General features: G+C 46.4%; 1 protein-coding gene and 1 pseudogene across 3 annotated transcripts in view; one reads left to right on the forward strand and one right to left on the reverse strand.

Annotated features, from left to right (window-relative positions):
* Positions 1 to 968, forward strand: part of AKR1B1 (aldo-keto reductase family 1 member B) — a 158,801-nt gene extending 157,833 nt beyond the window's left edge. For 2 of the 3 annotated variants that reach the window (XM_021078497.1, XM_021078498.1), the window contains exon 12: positions 566 to 968. In XM_021078497.1, coding sequence (XP_020934156.1) covers positions 566 to 608 — 43 coding nt within the window. In that variant the 3' untranslated portion in view covers positions 609 to 968. The remainder of the gene's footprint in view (positions 1 to 565) is intronic. The other variant, NM_001001539.2, reaches the window with a different exon arrangement.
* Positions 14,091 to 16,559, reverse strand: LOC110257579 (annotated as a pseudogene).

Here is a 17,053-nt window from a genome sequence, read left to right on the forward strand (position 1 = left end):
GTTCAACCTGAGCCTTTCACACTCTGCCCAGCCAGTCTTTCCAACACTATTTTGCTGTTAAATTTCCAATGTAGCGTGAACCTTGGCCGACACACCTGCATCCTTCCACCCCTTGCTCGATGGCCAGCCTGTCTCCTCTCCCTGTGTTTCCTGTGTCAAATCTTCCACTAGTCTCTGGCCTCACTTCAGTCCCCTGATGCCACGAGGCTTCTGGAGGTGACAGTGTCCTCTTGCTCCCTGCACTGGGAGCACGTGCTGTGTCACAGACTCAGGCTGTCAGCATCCTTTGTGTTGTTAGCACCTCTCACTGTTTAAGGCATAGGATGCTTTCTCCTGCCGCCCTGCAGGCCTCGGGCACAGTGCTGGTCACACCCGCCCACGGGAGAGAGCCCAAGGCGGAAGATGCCTCCGACTACAGACGCCGATCTGCAGTCTCAGAACTGGCTTGCAGCCCCCGAGGCCTCTGTTTCTACCTCAATGAGACACCGTTTCTGTCTTTTGGAAGTTTGTAGCGGTCGAAACCTCTTCCTCGAGAAGCTAACGTGTTGCTCTTGTCTCCTGACAGCTGTGCCTCCCACAAGGATTATCCCTTTCACGAGGAATATTGAAGCTGGGGGCGCCTGCCCTTCCCCAGGTGACCTGCTGTTTCCCTCCTCGCTTCCCCCCTGCCCAGTGGAGCTCGGCCCCTGTCCCTCGGCAGCGGGTCAGCGACCCACCGAGGCGCCAGTGGGCGCTTGGCCTGCATGGTGTGGGGCCCGAAGAGCACTACCTGTAGATTGGAAGTCCCTCCAGTTTTCTTCGCCCCGCTTCTTGTCCAGCTGCGGACAGCGCGCCGTGAATACCCTTTTCTAAGTTGAATTTTCAAAGTGAAAACAGCATCTCTAACAGTTGGATTTTGACTGCTTGGAACTGTGCTCCTTTCAGCTAGACTTTTCCTTGCCTCAAATAAAAAGTGCTCTTATGAATTTGCTGAGGTTGGCTTTGTCTTGGTGCCTTGAGACGACACACCGCCTCCTGCCCCCTGACCTCCCGCCGACCCCCATGAAGCTCTGTCACAGGAGGGAGGGCCTGGCATCTGTCCTGTAGGTGGGGACCCCTTCCCCAGGACGTCCTCTCTTTAGCTCTAGGGGGCTGGGTCTCGTCCTGGCTGCACATCAGGGACACGTGGGGGACTTCACACGTGAGCCCGTCTGGTCCGCATCCCTCAAACTGATGAGGTTGGCCGGGGCGGGTCACAGGACGGCAGGAGTCGGCAGGACTCCTCGGTGACTGGTGTGCAGCCCAGGCTGAGAGCCGAAGCTCAGGGCCCATCCAGGACCCACACCCCGCTGATTTCACAGGATCCTTGGTTGTTGCTACCCGGGGCGGCCGAAGTCCCATGGTTAACTAAGCAGCTTGCCCACAAGCTTTCTCCAAAGGGGAGGAAAGCATCAAAAATTGGTATGAGCTTCGGCCGCCCTCACAGAATATTACAGACTGGATGGATTACACCACAGAAATGTCTTTCTCACAGTTCTGGAGGCCTGAAGTCCAAGATGAGGGCGCCAGCATGGCTGGGTTCTAGTGTGGACCCTCTTTCTGGCGGGTGGACAGCCACCTTCTCACTTTGTCCTCACGTGGCAGAGAGACAACTGTTTTCAAGAGCGGTTACAAAACAAGGCCTTCTATTTTACAGATGCTGTTGCTTTTTAAAAAGTTGATGTTTCCTTATCCAGCATTAAATTGACAGAGTCGGGAAGGGGATGGGATAGACAAGGGTTGGCCTCAAGGTTTATAAATGAGTTGCTTTGTCTCTAAAACAAAGCAACTCGGATGATATAGTGGTTGATTATAACCCCTATTATTAGGTGACAGCTACTTTGCAGGTTCTCCATGTGTCAGATGCATCCCCAGGCAAACATCTCTTTGGGCAGCATTGGTTGCAGGAGAACAGTCTGGCCCCTGAGCAGCTGGTGCAGAGCCGGCAGGTGGCAGAATGTTAACACACGTAGTTAGTGTAGGACCATGGGCTTGGATGCCTTCTTTGATAGGGCTATTGGTTAACGTTTGTGGTTTAAGGGCTCCAGAGAGCAATTCCTCACAGGCCTTGTTCACTCTAGGAAGTGTGCCTTCCCCCGCATGGACCTTAATCTCTAACCCCTCCTCAACTGATAGAAACGGAATGAGAGGAGTGGTGACTCCGTCTAAGGGAAGAGAAGGACAAACCCTAAAACTTACGGGGATATTTCCCCCCTAAAACTCCTATTGGACAAAGACTGACATAAGAAACTGGGCAAAGCCAATGGGGAAAAGCCACATTTTTCTGGACCCCACGTTGGTACCCCCCATCTGTAAGAGATAAAAGTCCTTATGGGACAACAGAGAAGGGGGCTCTTCTCCCCCTCCCAGCAGCCCTGGGAGCTGTTTGCTTTCCTGTAATAAAGACTTTGCTTGCTTGCTGCCTATGTGTTCCCGGAGTTCATTCTTTGACTCCGTGAACAGGAACCCAGATTCTGGTAACATCTTTCCGGCATCAGTTGGGAAGCAAGCTCCCCCCACTCAGCCCTGCTCCCTACCTCGCGGGCTGCACCGGGGCTTCTCTTCCTGGCACCTACTCTTCACAGTGGTCCAGTTCCCCCTGCTGGGTGGGCAGGTCCCACCTTAGCCCCAGTTAAACTGCAAACCTTCACTCACCCCCTAAATCATCCAGAGCAGACTGGTTTTTTATTTGTTTTTTTGCTTTTTTGCTTTTTAGGGCTGCACCCGCAGCATATGGAGGTTCCCAGGCTAGGGGTCAAATCGGAGCTACAAGCCTACACCACAGCCACAGCAATGCTGGATCCAAGCCAAGTCTGCAGCCTACACCACAGCTCATGGCAACACTGGATCCTTAACCCACTGAGTGAGACTGGGGATCGAACCCACAACCTCATGGTTCCTAGTCAGATTCGTTTCAGCTGCGCCACGATGAGAACTCCACACTATCATTTTATAGCAATGGTTGTGTCAAGTCCCAAATCTCATTTCTCCAGGTAGTCAAGAATGGGCACTTTGGAAAAACTGAGGCAACGACTAGTAAGATATTTTATTTTATTATTATTTTTTTACTTGCTAAATTTTTATTTGTTTTTGTCTTTGGTCAACCCAAGTTCTTTTTTTTTTTTTTTTTGCATTCCAATTTTATTTTTTATTTTATCCCCCCTTTTTTAATTTATTTTTTTTAATTTTTTTTATTTTCCCACTGTACAGCAAGGGGATCAAGTTATCCTTACATGTATACATTACGATTACATTTTTCCCCCACCCTTTCTTCTGTTGCAACATAAGTATCTAGACAAAGTTCTCAATGCTATTCAGCAGGATCTCCTTGTAAATCTATTCTAAGTTGTGTCTGATAAGCCCAAGCTCCCGATCCCTCCCACTCCCTTCCCCTCCCATCAGGCAGCCACAAGTCTCTTCTCCAAGTCCATGATTTTCTTTTCTGAGGAGATGTTCATTTGTGCTGGATATTAGATTCCAGTTATAAGTGATATCATATGGTATTTGTCTTTGTCTTTCTGGCTCATTTCACTCAGTATGAGATTCTCTAGTTCCATCCATGTTGCTGCAAATGGCATTATGTCATTCTTTTTTATGGCTGAGTAGTATTCCATTGTGTATATATACCACCTCTTCCGAATCCAATCATCTGTCGATGGACATTTGGGTTGTTTCCATGTCCTGGCTATTGTGAATAGTGCTGCAATGAACATGCGGGTGCATGTGTCTCTTTTAAGTAGAGTTTTGTCCGGGTAGATGCCCAAGAGTGGGATTGTGGGGTCATATGGAAGTTCTATGTATAGATTTCTAAGGTATCTCCAAACTGTTCTCCATAGTGGCTGTACCAGTTTACATTCCCACCAACAGTGCAGGAGGGTTCTCTTTTCTCCACAGCCCCTCCAGCACTTGTTATTTGTGGATTTATTAATGATGGCCATTCTGACTGGTGTGAGGTGGTATCTCATGGTAGTTTTGATTTGCATTTCTCTTATAATCAACGATGTTGAGCATTTTTCCATGTGTTTGCTGGCCATCTGTATATCTTCTTTGGAGAAATGTCTATTCAGGTCTTTTGCCCATTTTTCCATTGATTGATTGGTTTTTTTGCTGTTGAGTTGTATAAGTTGCTTATATATTCTAGAGATTAAGCCCTTGTCAGTTGCATCATTTGAAACTATTTTCTCCCATTCTGTAAGTTGTCTTTTTGTTTTCTTTTTGGTTTCCTTTGCTGTGCAAAAGCTTTTCAGTTTGATGAGGTCCCATGGGTTTATTTTTGCTCTAATTTCTATTGCTTTGGGAGACTGACCTGAGAAAATATTCATGATGTTGATAGTAGGATATTTTAAATCAGTTGCCTGCCTTCTAGATTCCTGCTTAAGGACTCTATCAAAACAAGACCATTTAGAAGTCAGCCCGAAGTACAAACAAGATAAAGCGCCCTCGGCGAGCCCTCCTCCCTACTTTCTAGTTGACTTCTGATTATATCTAAGAGCCTGCTCCTAGCCTGGGGTGGAGGAAGAGGACGGGGATCAAACCAGTCACAAAGGACTGGTTCTGCATTTTGAAGATAAAATAGAGGAGTATTTGCAGCACAAGGCTGGAGGAGATAGATGCCAGAGGGCCCTGCCTTCCCAGTGAAAAGCCCCTTTGTAGAACTCACACCCCCTCCTTCCAGGGCAAGTAGCAACCCAGCCTCAAGACTCATGTGGACTCCTGCTGTCAGGGACCAAGTCTCTTGGGGTTACGAAACAATGGTGCAGCACCCCCCCAGGATCCCCAGTTTGAGGAGTTCTGTTGGGGCCCCAAAATACCTTCAAGAAACAGTTGAAATTGGACCAAAACAAAGCTCCAGCTGAAGAGTAGAACTGTTAGATAATGAGACTAACTGAAAGAGGGAATGAAATTTTATTGAACTACGTGAACAATTAAGGCCCGGTGCTTGAAAATCTGCCAGGAACAATAGCCATATATATTGATTTCAGAGGGCGCAGTTTCCTAAGATCTCATGTCACGTTTCTTGGCCCGACGTCCTTTGTGTTGTCACAATTTCCAAATAAGCTGCACTAGTGCCATGTCCTCACTAACAGAGCCACCCCCCACCCCGGGGGAGCCGTACCAGGAGAAGCACCTTCAGTGCTGGATTCCACACAGGAAGGCTTCCTAGAGGGGCTGTCGCGGGAGTTGGGGTGTCCTGGCTCCTGAGGTCTGGATCCAGGTCACACTTAGTCTTTCTGACTCTTGATGGCATTTCCCAGCTGTGCTCCAAGAAGACTTGGGGTTCAGGATCCTGAGGGGAAGCTTCCCTTCCTTCTCTCCCTACAGCTTGGCTTCTCGGGTCCTCCTCCAGCTCAAGCCCCAGCTACATCCGAGGGGGCACCAGTATCTGTTTTCCTCACCCTTCTGTCCAGGGTGCCCAGAACTGTGCCTGGGCACAGAGCGGGAGCTCGGTAATGTCCGTTGCACGTACGAGTGAATGAAGGAATGGAAAGCTGATAATGATGCATTGTGGAAACCTCCTAGCGTGAAATCAATGCCCTTCAGACCCAAAGAGAGGCTGCTTGGCTCTAAGGAGTGGCCTAAAATACACAAAATTACGGTAGCATAGCGTTGTATAAAGAGACAGACTGTCTTCACTGCAGCTCTGCTCTTCCTCATCCACGACTCTGGCGAATCAGTTAACGTACATCTATTTCCCCAGGCTATGAATGCGTCCCGCTTCACGGCCTTGAGGATGACATGAGATCAGGGATGTACAACCTGCCTCCCGGGCTTTGCGCACAGCCCTCGACACATGCCGGTCATCATTGTTGCTGCTGTTAATATCGTCATTATTATTGTAACCAAATGTCAACAGAAACAAACCCACTGTCTCCTCACAGTTCATAGATGGTGCTCCAGGTGTTGGAGCTCCGTCCCAAGTGGCGTTCTTTCCTCTGAAAAAGGACCAGCTCTTTCTCCAGGGCCTGGACTCTATCCAGCCTCGCAGGAAGGGCAATTCCGGATACAGTGATGAGCAAGCTGTGAATTGTGTCACCCGTCTTGCTCCTTCCAGGCTCCCTCCAGGCTTGTGTGTTTGTAAGAAGTATTTTTGTTTTTTCATCCTGATAGATGGAATGATAGAATGGTAGAGGTGGTCTAACCCGGTGTTTCCTAATCCAGGGTTTTAAGCATATTTTTGGAAGCAAACTCCTTGAAAAGAATTCCTCTGTGGACTCTCAATATATAAACTACATCAGAGCTGCTGTGGTTTAAGGGGGGAAGAGTCTGGAAACCAAACCAGAGAGTGCTTCCGCATGCAGTCCCCAGTGGGGAGGGCCTGGAACACCCTTCCAAAGCCTTGAGATCCAACCCTTTGTTTTTTCATTTGTTTTGGGGGGGTGGGGGTTGTGGTTGTTACTGTTTTTCAATAATTATAACATTTATTTCCCACAGTTGCTGAAGTTCAGGAATTCGGGGGCGGCTTAGCTGAGTGGTTCTTGATGGGGGTTCTCTCTTGAGACTGAAGTAACCAAGGTGGTGAGACTCATCATGCTGAGGCCTGACTGAGCCTGGAGGTTCTGATTCCGAGGGTGCCCTCCGTCCCTGGCACGTCAGTCCTGGGTATTGGCAGGAGGGCTCAGGTCCTCCCTAGGTGTGCTTATCCATGAAGCTTCTGGAGGCCTCATGACACAATGGCTGACTCTCCCCAAGTGAGTGACCCAAGAGAGCACAAAGTGAGGCCGCAAGGTCTTCATTATCTTTGCTATCTAACCCCCCATCATTGCCGCCAAAGGTCAGCCTTGTTCACTGGGTCACCCTGGAAAGCGGCTTCCACAAATTGCAAAGCTAGAACTGCGTATCGTTTAGAAGGCTTTTCAGAAGTAGGGACAAACATGCAGATCATATTTCAAAAGAATAAACATTGATATTGGCATGCGCAGCCAAGCGACACTTTGCTTTTATAACAACCACCCAAATCTTTGAGGCTCAGAGAGGTAAACTGGCCAACCAAAGCTCACAGGGCAATTTAAGCGGCAGAAATGGACTCAGTATCCAGGCCTCAGGATTCTAGTCTATTGCATTACATCATAATATTATTATGATGACATCCCATTGAAAAATTATAGCACCTCACACATGTCTACCAAGTTTAATACCAGGTGATCAAGGTTAAATCAATGCCGATAGGTCACAGAGATTAGAATGTGCTCCTGATATGATGTGATGAGAATATCAATTTACCTGTGATCTTCCTCCCCTAAACTAAAAATCCTGATCTAATAATGAGAAAACAACAGAGAAATCTGTTATAATTGAGGAACACTCTACAAAATATCCAATCAGTACCAATATGCCTCAAAATGCTAAGATTATCAAAAACATAGAAAATCTGGGGGCGTTCCCCTTGCGGCTCAGTGGAAACGAATCTGACTAGCATCCATGAGGACGCAGGTTCCATCCCTGGCCTTGCTCAGTGGGTTAAGGATCTGGCGTTGCCGTGGCTGTGGTGTAGGCCAGCAGCTGTAACTCTGATTAGAACCCTAGCCTGGGAACCTCCTTATGCCACAGGTGTAGCCCTAAAAAGACCCCTGCAAAAATAAAACAAACAAACAAACAAAACAACACCATGGAAATTCTGAAAAGATGTCACAGCCAAGGAGAGTCTAAGGAGACATGATGGTTAAACTCATGGGATCTCAGGACAAGACAAAGGGCATTAGGTAAAAACTAAAATAATCAGAATAAAGTCTGGACTTCAGTTAATAATTTATCAATCTTGTTTGATAATTATGTCAAATATACCATACTAAAATAATAGGTTAACAATGGGAAACGAGGACCTCTGTACTATCTTTGAAATTTTTCTGTAAATCTAACACTATTCAAAATAAAATGTCTAATTAAGAGAAAACTTTATGAAACACTCAAAAAGAGTTGGTTTTGGACTTCCCGTCGTGGCGCAGTGGTTAACGAATCCGACTAGGAACCATGACGTTGCGGGTTCGGTTCCTGCCCTTGCTCAGTGGGTTAACGATCCGGCGTTGCCGTGAGCTGTGGTGTAGGCTGCAGACGCGGCTCGGATCCCACGTTGCTGTGGCTCTGGCGTAGGCCGGTGGCTACAGCTCCGATCTGACCCCTAGCCTGGGAACCTCCATATGCCGCTGGAGCGGCCCAAGAAATAGCAACAACAACAAAAAAAGACAAAAGACAAAAAAAAAAAAAAAAAAAAGAGTTGGTTTTCTAAACAAAACAGAACAAATCTGCTTTGACCACTCGCTTGCTTTAAAAATGTTCACATCTTGGGAATTCCCGTTGTGGAGTTGGGGGACACGAATCCAACTAGGAACCATGACGTTGCAGGTTCGATCCCTGGCCTCACTCATTGGGTTAAGGATCTGGCGTTGCCACGAGCTATGGTGTAGGCCAGCAGCTGTAGCTTGGATTCAACCCCTAGCTGGGAATCTCCACATGGTGCAAGTGTGGCCCTGAGAAGCAAAACAAAACAAAACAAAAAACTTCTTTCTTAGATCAAACAAACAGCAAGAGTACAGATTGAGGGGCATAATCACTAATTTGGAAGAACACATATTTCTTTTTTTTTTTTTTTTTTTTTTTTTTTTTGGTCTTTTTGCTATTTCTTGGGCCGCTCCTGCGGCATATGGAGGTTCCCAGGCTAGGGGTCAGATCGGAGCTGTAGCCACCGGCCTACGCCAGAGCCACAGCAACGTGGGATCCGAGCCGCGTCTGCAGCCTACACCACAGCTCACGGCAACGCCGGATCGTTAACCCACTGAGCAAGGGCAGGAACCGAACCCGCAACGTCATGGTTCCTAGTCGGATTCGTTAACCACTGCATCACAATGGGAACTCCAGAACACATATTTCTAAGCTCATGTGGGACATTGATGAAAATCAAAGCTATGTGAGGCCAAAGCGCTGGCCTCAACAAATTTTAAAGACTTAAAATCATATAGATCATATTCCCCAGCCATAATTAAATAAAATTTTAAAGCATTAATTGACAAAACAACTTAACTAGAAGTGTCTCCCCTCCCCCAGTACACACACCATGTTTGGAAATTTTAAGACAGACATACACTCAACTCAAGGGTTATAGAAGAAAAAAAACAGCAAACGACAATTATAAATGACAATAATTATTAATTATATTCCAAACAATGTTTAATGAGTTTCATGTCTTTTTAAATTTATTTTTATTTTATTTTTATTTTTTGTCTTTTTGTCTTTTTAGGGCTGTACCCATGGCATATGGAGGTTCCCAGGCTAGGGGTTTAATCCGAGCCGTAGCTGCCATCCTGCTCCACAGCCACAGCAACACCAGATCCCATCCGAGTCTGTCACCTGCACCACAGCTCATGGCAACACCGGATCCTTAACCCACTGAGGGAGGTCAGGGACCGAACTCACAACCTTATGGTTCCTAGTCTGGTCATTTCTGCTGCACCACGACAGGAACACCCCTCGTGTATTCTTTTTAATTCTCAAAACAACCCTCTGAGGTTAGTAAAGGGCATCTCCACGGGTATCTCATGAACCTATCATGACCTATTCTCACCGTGTACGCACTGCAGCTGTATGCCTCTTCATGGATGAATTTCAAAAACAGAGTGCTGAGGCAAAAAAAAAAAAAAAAAAGATAGTCATAGAAAAATAAATATATTAAGAGTCTACTTATATAAAGCTTAAAAATAGGCAACACCAAACAACATATTTTTCAGATTATTTTCCTGAAGTATAGCTGACTAACAATGTTGTGTTAATTTCTGTTGTACAGCAAAATGATATATATATTCTTTTTCCTCTTTTATTCTGGCTTATTACAAGATAGTGAATGTAGTGGCTTGTGCTATATAGCAGGACCTTGTTTATCCTTTCTAAATAATTTGCACCTGCTAATTCCCAACTCCCAATCCATCCCTCCCCCTCTCTCCTGCTTAGCAACCACAAATTTGTTCTCTATGTCTGTGAGTCTGTTTCTGTTTTATAGATAGGTTCATTTGTGTCTTATTTTAGATTCCACATATAAGCGATATTATATGTTATTCATCTTTCGCTGGCTGACTTACTTCGCTCAGTATGATAATCTCTAGGTCCATCCACGTTGCTGCAAATGGCATTACTTCATTCATTTCTATAGCTGAGTATATTCCATTGTGTGTGTCTATATATATACATACGCATATATGCTGTATCTTCTTTATCTGTTCATCTTTTGATGGATGTTTAGGTTAAACAACATATTTTTAAGGCTATAATCCCAGGTCATAAAACTATGAAGAAGAAGAACAGAATTATTTATTCAAACGTCAAGTTTGGGAGTTGCAACAGCAAAAGAAAAAACAATCCTATTAAAAAAGTGGGCAGAGGACTTGAACATTTTTCCAAAGATATACAGACGTTCAATAAGCATGTGAAAAGGTGCTCAGCATCCCAAATCATCAGGGAAACACAAATCAAAAGTACAATGAGCTATCATTTCCCACCTGTTAGAACAGCCATTAAACAAATGCTGGCAAGGATACGTGCTAAAAAGAACACTTGTGCACCATTGGTGGAAATGTAAGTTGGCATAGCCACTATGAAAACAGTATGAACATCCCTCAGAAAATTATAGAGCCACCATGCTATCCAGTGACCCCACTTTTGGGTATATATATCCCAAAGGCGATGAAATCACTACCTTAAAGAGATATTTGCATTCCCATGTTCATTGCAGTGTTATTTGTAACAGCCAAGAATGAATGCACAGCATGGGGACTGTGGTTAGCAATACTGTATCGTATACTTGAAAGTAGCTGTGAAAGTAAAGCTTCAATATTCTTACCACCGCAATGGTCGTTACCATTGCAAGGCTGAAGGGTGTGTTAACTAACCTGATTGTGGTGGATGCTTCCCAATGCCTACACCCATCAAGTCCTCCCACTGAACACCCTAAACACACCCAAGTTATGCGGTGATGACATCTCAATAAAGTTGGGGGAAAAAAGACATCTCGGGGGAAAAATGCAGACTAAAGTTAGACAAAAAAGAGGGTGGGGTTTGGGGTGAATTTTGTTCTCAGGGAGGGACATGCAAAGGGCTTCTAAGGTACCACTTACTTCTCAACCTGGATCCTAAAACACTTTTCCCCCTTTTATTTATTTATTTTCCTTTTATTTTTTGCTTTTTTAGGGCCGCACCTGTGGCATATGGAGGTTCCCAGGCTAGAAGTCGAATCGGAGCTACAGCTGCCAGCCTATACCACAGCCACAGCAACAAGGGATCTGAGCTGTGTCTGCGACCTACACCACAGATCATGGCAACGCCGGATCCTTAACCCACCGAGTGAGGCCAGGGATCAAACCCGCGTCCTCATGGATCCTAGTCGGGTTCATTAACTGCTGAGCCATGAAGGGAACTCCCTTTTTTCCCTTTTAAACGGTATACCTAGGTCTGATACACTCCCCCGCCCATCTGTGATACATTACAAATAAAAATAAATGTTTGCTGAATCAACCAGTGATCTCAGGTGCTCCTTACAATGCTCCTGAGTGGCATTGTGATTCTCATTTTACAGATGATGAACTCGAATCAAGAAAAGGTCCCTGACATGCTATCTCGTCAACGGATCCACCTTCTCATTCTGTGACCTTTTGGCAGAATTGCACTGAAACTAATTTTGTGACTTTCTGCTGCCCTCTTAACGCTGGAGACAGAAAATCTAAAGTGCCCAACTGTGTGTTATTGAGCAAAAGAGGTCGGGTTCTCTTAACAGAATTATCTTTTAGAAATCAATGTTCTCTCCTACCGTCTTTGATTTTCTATGCTCTGTAGATAACATAAGCCTAGTGATAAGCAAGCTGCTGCGCAAGACTTGCAAGCCAGGAGTTGTCGCAGTGGAATTAGGGAGTGAGAGGCAGTCAAGCAAGAGACGGCAGATTTTGGAAGAGCATTCTCGAGGCATATGACCCAGGAAGGAAGAGTCGGCCTGAGCCCCAGGACAGAAATAGGACATGTTTTTGTGGAACTGGCGCACAGGGTCACAGGGGCATTGACCACAGAGGACAGACCGCCCCCCCACCCCCTTCCCCTGGCTCAACATGGTGGGGGGCGGGCACGGAGGGCCAGCATGTGACAAGGACGAAGAAGAGTGGAGGATGGCAATAAACTTGCTCCTGGCTCATCTTCCGTGTGGTTCTGCAGCAGAGGCTCCGGGCCTGAACCTTCGCTCCAAGGAGAATTACGTGGCCTTCCCTCTTAGTCACCACGAATCAGCAGGTTTGGACAAGACCAAACTCTGGTAGGGCTCTCAGAGGTCATGTGGTCACAGCCTTCTTTGTATAGAAGGGACAAAGTGACTCCGTCAAGACAGGCCAGCTGACTGGTGAGAGAGCCAGAATTAGAACATATGTCTTTGGCTGTTTAGCCAAATGTTCTTCAATGTTCTTCTTCTACAGCTCAGCTACACCTATGTGGCCTTAGTCCAGCCATGTCACTCTGGAAACCCCAAACCCTCAACCTGCGGCCTAACCTGGACTAGAGATTAGACTGGCTTGTCATCTGGTGGGAAACCAAGGGGTTCAAACTGCCTTTGGAGGAAGCCTGGGTTTGTGCACCAGGGCCGAGGGGCCCCAAAGGTTGTCTAGGTCCCCTCTCTGCCTCCCCCACTCACCCAGAGCAAACTCCTTTTTATCTGGTTTATTTGTTGGAATTGTAAGTTTCCATTCACAGAAAAGGGCTCTGAGCTTTCAAAAAAATGTTTCAGAAGAATTAAAATCATTCCATGGAGAATCAGGCTGTATCTCTTGGGTCTCAGTTCCCCAATTTGTTTTTTTTTTTTTTTTTTTTTTTTTGTCTTTTTAGGGCTGCACCTGTGGCATATGGAGGATCCCAGGCTAGGGGTCGAATCGGAGCTACAGCTGCCAGCCTACACCACAGCCACAGCAACAAGGGATCTGAGCTGTGTCTGCGACCTACACCACAGCTCATGGCAACGCTGGATCCTTAACCCGCTGAGGCCAGGGATTTGGAACCCAGCGAGTCCGTGGATACTGGTCAGGGTTGTTTCCGCTGAGCCACAACAGGAACTCCAGTTCCCAAATTTTGGTACCTTCCAGCTAGTATTCCTGGAACCTCGCTACTTGTTCAGCTCTGTGGTCCATGCTAAGGGCCACAGAGAAGGAGAACATGCCCCCCTCAGGCACGGATCTACAAGCCATTCCTGGGTTGGTCATTTGGAGGAGGGAAGTCTTTCCTTTTAAATATTATTGTTCTCTTTAACTGAAGTGTAGTTGATTTACAATGTTTCAGGTGTACGGCAAAGTGATTCAGTTATACATGTATATATATATATCTGCACATTCTTTTTCAGATTCTTTTTCATTACCGGTTATTATAAGGTGCCGAACGTAGGTCCCTGCGCTATACAGAAGGTCCTTGTTATACCGAGTCGTGTGTGTGTGTGTGTGTGTGTGTGTGTGTGTGTGTTACTCCCAAGTTCCTATTTAGCTCTCCCTCCCCCATTCCCCTTTGGTAATCACGAGTTTGTTTTCTATGTCTGGGGCAGCATTTTCTTTTTTTTTTTTTTATATAACCACTTCCCAACCTAGACATATTTAGTCATCTTTTTAATCCTCAGAATCCTCAGGACCTACCATACAGTAGGCAACAAATATCTGATCTTCAAAGCATGGCCATTTATGCATCCATAATCCTTTTTACAGTATGAAGAAGATTGATATTTAGGGCCCACATGCATATTTTGAGGAATATAATTGCCAATAAGCTCTTTTTTTTTTTTTTTTTTTAAGGGGAAAAGCAGCTTGGGTTCATTTTCAAAATCAAGATAACATTCAGGTGAGCGTGTCAGGTGGTCTGGTGATAACTGCTTTGCCTTTGTTTCTTTCTTTTTTTTTTTAAGGCCACACCCGGGGCATATGGAGGTTCCCAGGCTAGGGGTTGAATTGGAGCTACAGCTGCCAGCCTACACCGCAGCCACAGCAACTCCAGATCCAAGCTGCATCTGCCTCCTACACCACAGCTCATGGCAACACTAGATCCTTAACCCACTGAGCGAGGCCAGGGATGGAACAGGCATCCTCATGGATACTAGTAGGTTTGTTACAGCTGAGCCACAATGGGAACTCCTGTTTTCACTTTTGAATGAGTATAAAAGGACTTTTGAAAGACCCAAACACACTCATTTGCACACCACTCACAGCTTTCCCCCTTCATTTTCTCTGTCTTTCTAAAGCAAAAGATTTATTCTCGTTCTCACCATCTGTAAGAGCCCTGGTCCACTGAACAATTTTTGATCCTGTGTAACTATGGGCTTTTTGCTTCAGTTTCGTCATGTGTCAAAGCTGTATGTGGAGCCTGAAGATCATCCACTATCTTCTGTCTCGATGCCCTTTTCTACTTCTGATAACAATAACTTGGTTTCTGAGTCTTTGATGATAATAACCACAAATGACCGTGGTAAATCAAGGATATTGGCCACCACCACTTGATGTCGATCAATTTCCAAAGCACTCCGTGCACAGTCAATTACGATGGGGGGGGGGTGTCAGTCTCCCATTTAAATTATAAATGCTTTGGGAGCCCCGTCTTTAACCAAAAGAGAAAGTATTTTTGGCACCATCTTCCTGCCGTGGGCTCGCAGATGACTGGATCTTGTGTTCAGGCATTTCAGAGACAGGAACATAGAAATCTGACACGGCCGCAGCCCGGAAGAACATCGTGGAAGAGCCTAGCGGATTGCGCGCCCGGGCGGCAGCCAGCAGCAGGTGCAAATAATCGGCCCAAGTGGAGAACTCGACCGCCAAGCTCAGCCCCCACGTGGCTCCGCGGAGCCGCAGCGAAGCCTGGAAGTGACTTCTCTGCCTCCGGACTCGGCCAGAGCGTCGCGGAGCCGACAGCCAGGTCTGGGGCGGGAAGCGGGAGGGCGAAGGGGAGGGCAGAGCGAGCACCGTACAGGAACAGGACCCCGTAGCACCGGGCTGCCCTATGCTGAACTTGTCCAGGAAGCGCACAGACCCGGCTTCCAGGGGGACCTTGATGCCCCCAGACGTGAGTGACCAACACCACCCATCGCGAAGCGAGCCATAACCTCCGCCCAGCGCAGCAGTCCGGGCGGGTTGGGGGAACTCAGCGACCAGATCCACTGCCTCCATCCATCCCCTGGGGCAGCGTTTTCAAAAGATACCTCAGCTTGCTTCTTTCATGCCGCCTGTTCCTACCATCATCCTATTTAATTGCGTCTCATTTCTTGGATATCCTGGAGAAAGGTTGCAAAGGGATAAGGTGATAACGCCTTGGTGCCTACAACTTGCTCTCTGCCACTGTAATAGGGATGGTTTCTTTCTATGTGTGCACTGGGAGCCCAGGTTCAAAGGCTTACGGGGTGATTTCTGCACAGAGTAACAGAAGGCGGTAACTTCATCATGGTGGGATAAGCGAAGACAGAGCAGGATATCCTGAATTGATGTGTAAGACAGAGCAGGATATCCTAAGTTGATGTGCCAAAGTTGGGCATAGCCTGTGTAAACCCTGGTGGCTCCTGGGCCCACGTGGAGAACAGGTGAAAGCTTGGATAACACAGATGAGTGTAAGGAGCCAGTGAAAGTAGATTGAGAGGCCCCCTTGTGTCAAAATTCTCCCCAGGACCCAGCACCCATGCTCCCCAATTACATAGTGAAAACGCTGCAGGGTTAACATGGGGCACTTATAAACCGCTGGTCTCAGACTGATTCCTGAACTTCCAGCTTCACCATGACAGTGCTTTGGTGGTCTGGGTGGGCTTGAGCTTAGAACAGGGACTGGTCACTGTTCCAGAACTGTGGACCAAGCAAAGGGGCAGAGGGAACCTAGCTGCTCTAGTTCATTGTGTGTGTGAGCAGAGAGGATGCTTGGTTCCCACTCCCGGTTCCGTTTTCTTTTCCACCTAAACTTATATACTGTGATGTGGCATTTGCTGCACCCTGCTGGCCGCACATGAGTCAAGATGAATGATACTTGGTGACCTGTGGGAGCCTGTGTTAACTCTTCCTAAGTAGACCTTCAGAATGACAGCAATAACCACAGTACTCTGGCCAGAACTACCCGTGGAGAACTAATAAGACACATCAGACACTGAACTAAGCTTTTTCCATGCATTACCTGATTTCATCTTCAAAGTGATTTTGTGAGGTAGATATTAACATTCCCATGAAAGAGGAGAAACAGAGTCACAGGACCATTAAATGGCTTGTGCAACATGCATGCGGTAAATGGTAGGGCTTTTTGCATTCCTCCTGCCCGCCACAAATGTCTACCCAAGTCCAGGGGTTCTTTAAATGGAGAGCGCAGGAGCTCTGGAAAGAATTTAAGACATCTGTAAACTTGGACAGGGCAAAAGTTACATTCCATTATGAACATAGAAAACAAACAGAAATGGTACCTGTGGCTTTGCTACTAAAAGAAATCACAGGCGTTTTCTGTATCACGTTCACTGTTGTGTGCTTTGAAGTTATAATGGCTACTAAACCTGTCACTAGACCTCTTATTCAATCATTAATTAAAAAGCATATATAGGAGTTCCCATCCTGGCTCAGTGGTTAATGAACTCAACTGGTATCCATGAGGACGCAAGTTTGATCCCTGACCTCACCCAGTGGGTTAATGACCCGGTGTTGCTGTGAGCTGTGGTGTAGGTGGAAGATGTGGCTTGGATCCCGAGTTGCTGTGGCTGTGGCCAGCAGCTACAGCCCCAATTCAACCCCTAGCCTGGAAACCTCCATATGCTGCGGGTATGGCCCTAAACAGACAAAAGACCAAAAAAAAAGCATATGTATTACTATAGCCCAATTTGGTTTTTCCAATATTTTGATTAGCATTTTGTTCAAAATTACAGAATTTCTTTCTAATCCTGTGCATTTAATGTTATGTATTTGAAAATGCATTTAGAAAGGTGTCCAAAGGCTTCTGCGGCCTGTCCAGGGAGCCTGGCCTGAAAAATGATTAGGATCACTGCCCTTGATTCTATGCCAGGCTTTGGGCCTCCTGACCCAGATCACAT

Source organism: Sus scrofa, chromosome 18, assembly GCF_000003025.6.
Source record: "Sus scrofa isolate TJ Tabasco breed Duroc chromosome 18, Sscrofa11.1, whole genome shotgun sequence".
Taxonomy (NCBI): domain Eukaryota; kingdom Metazoa; phylum Chordata; class Mammalia; order Artiodactyla; family Suidae; genus Sus; species Sus scrofa.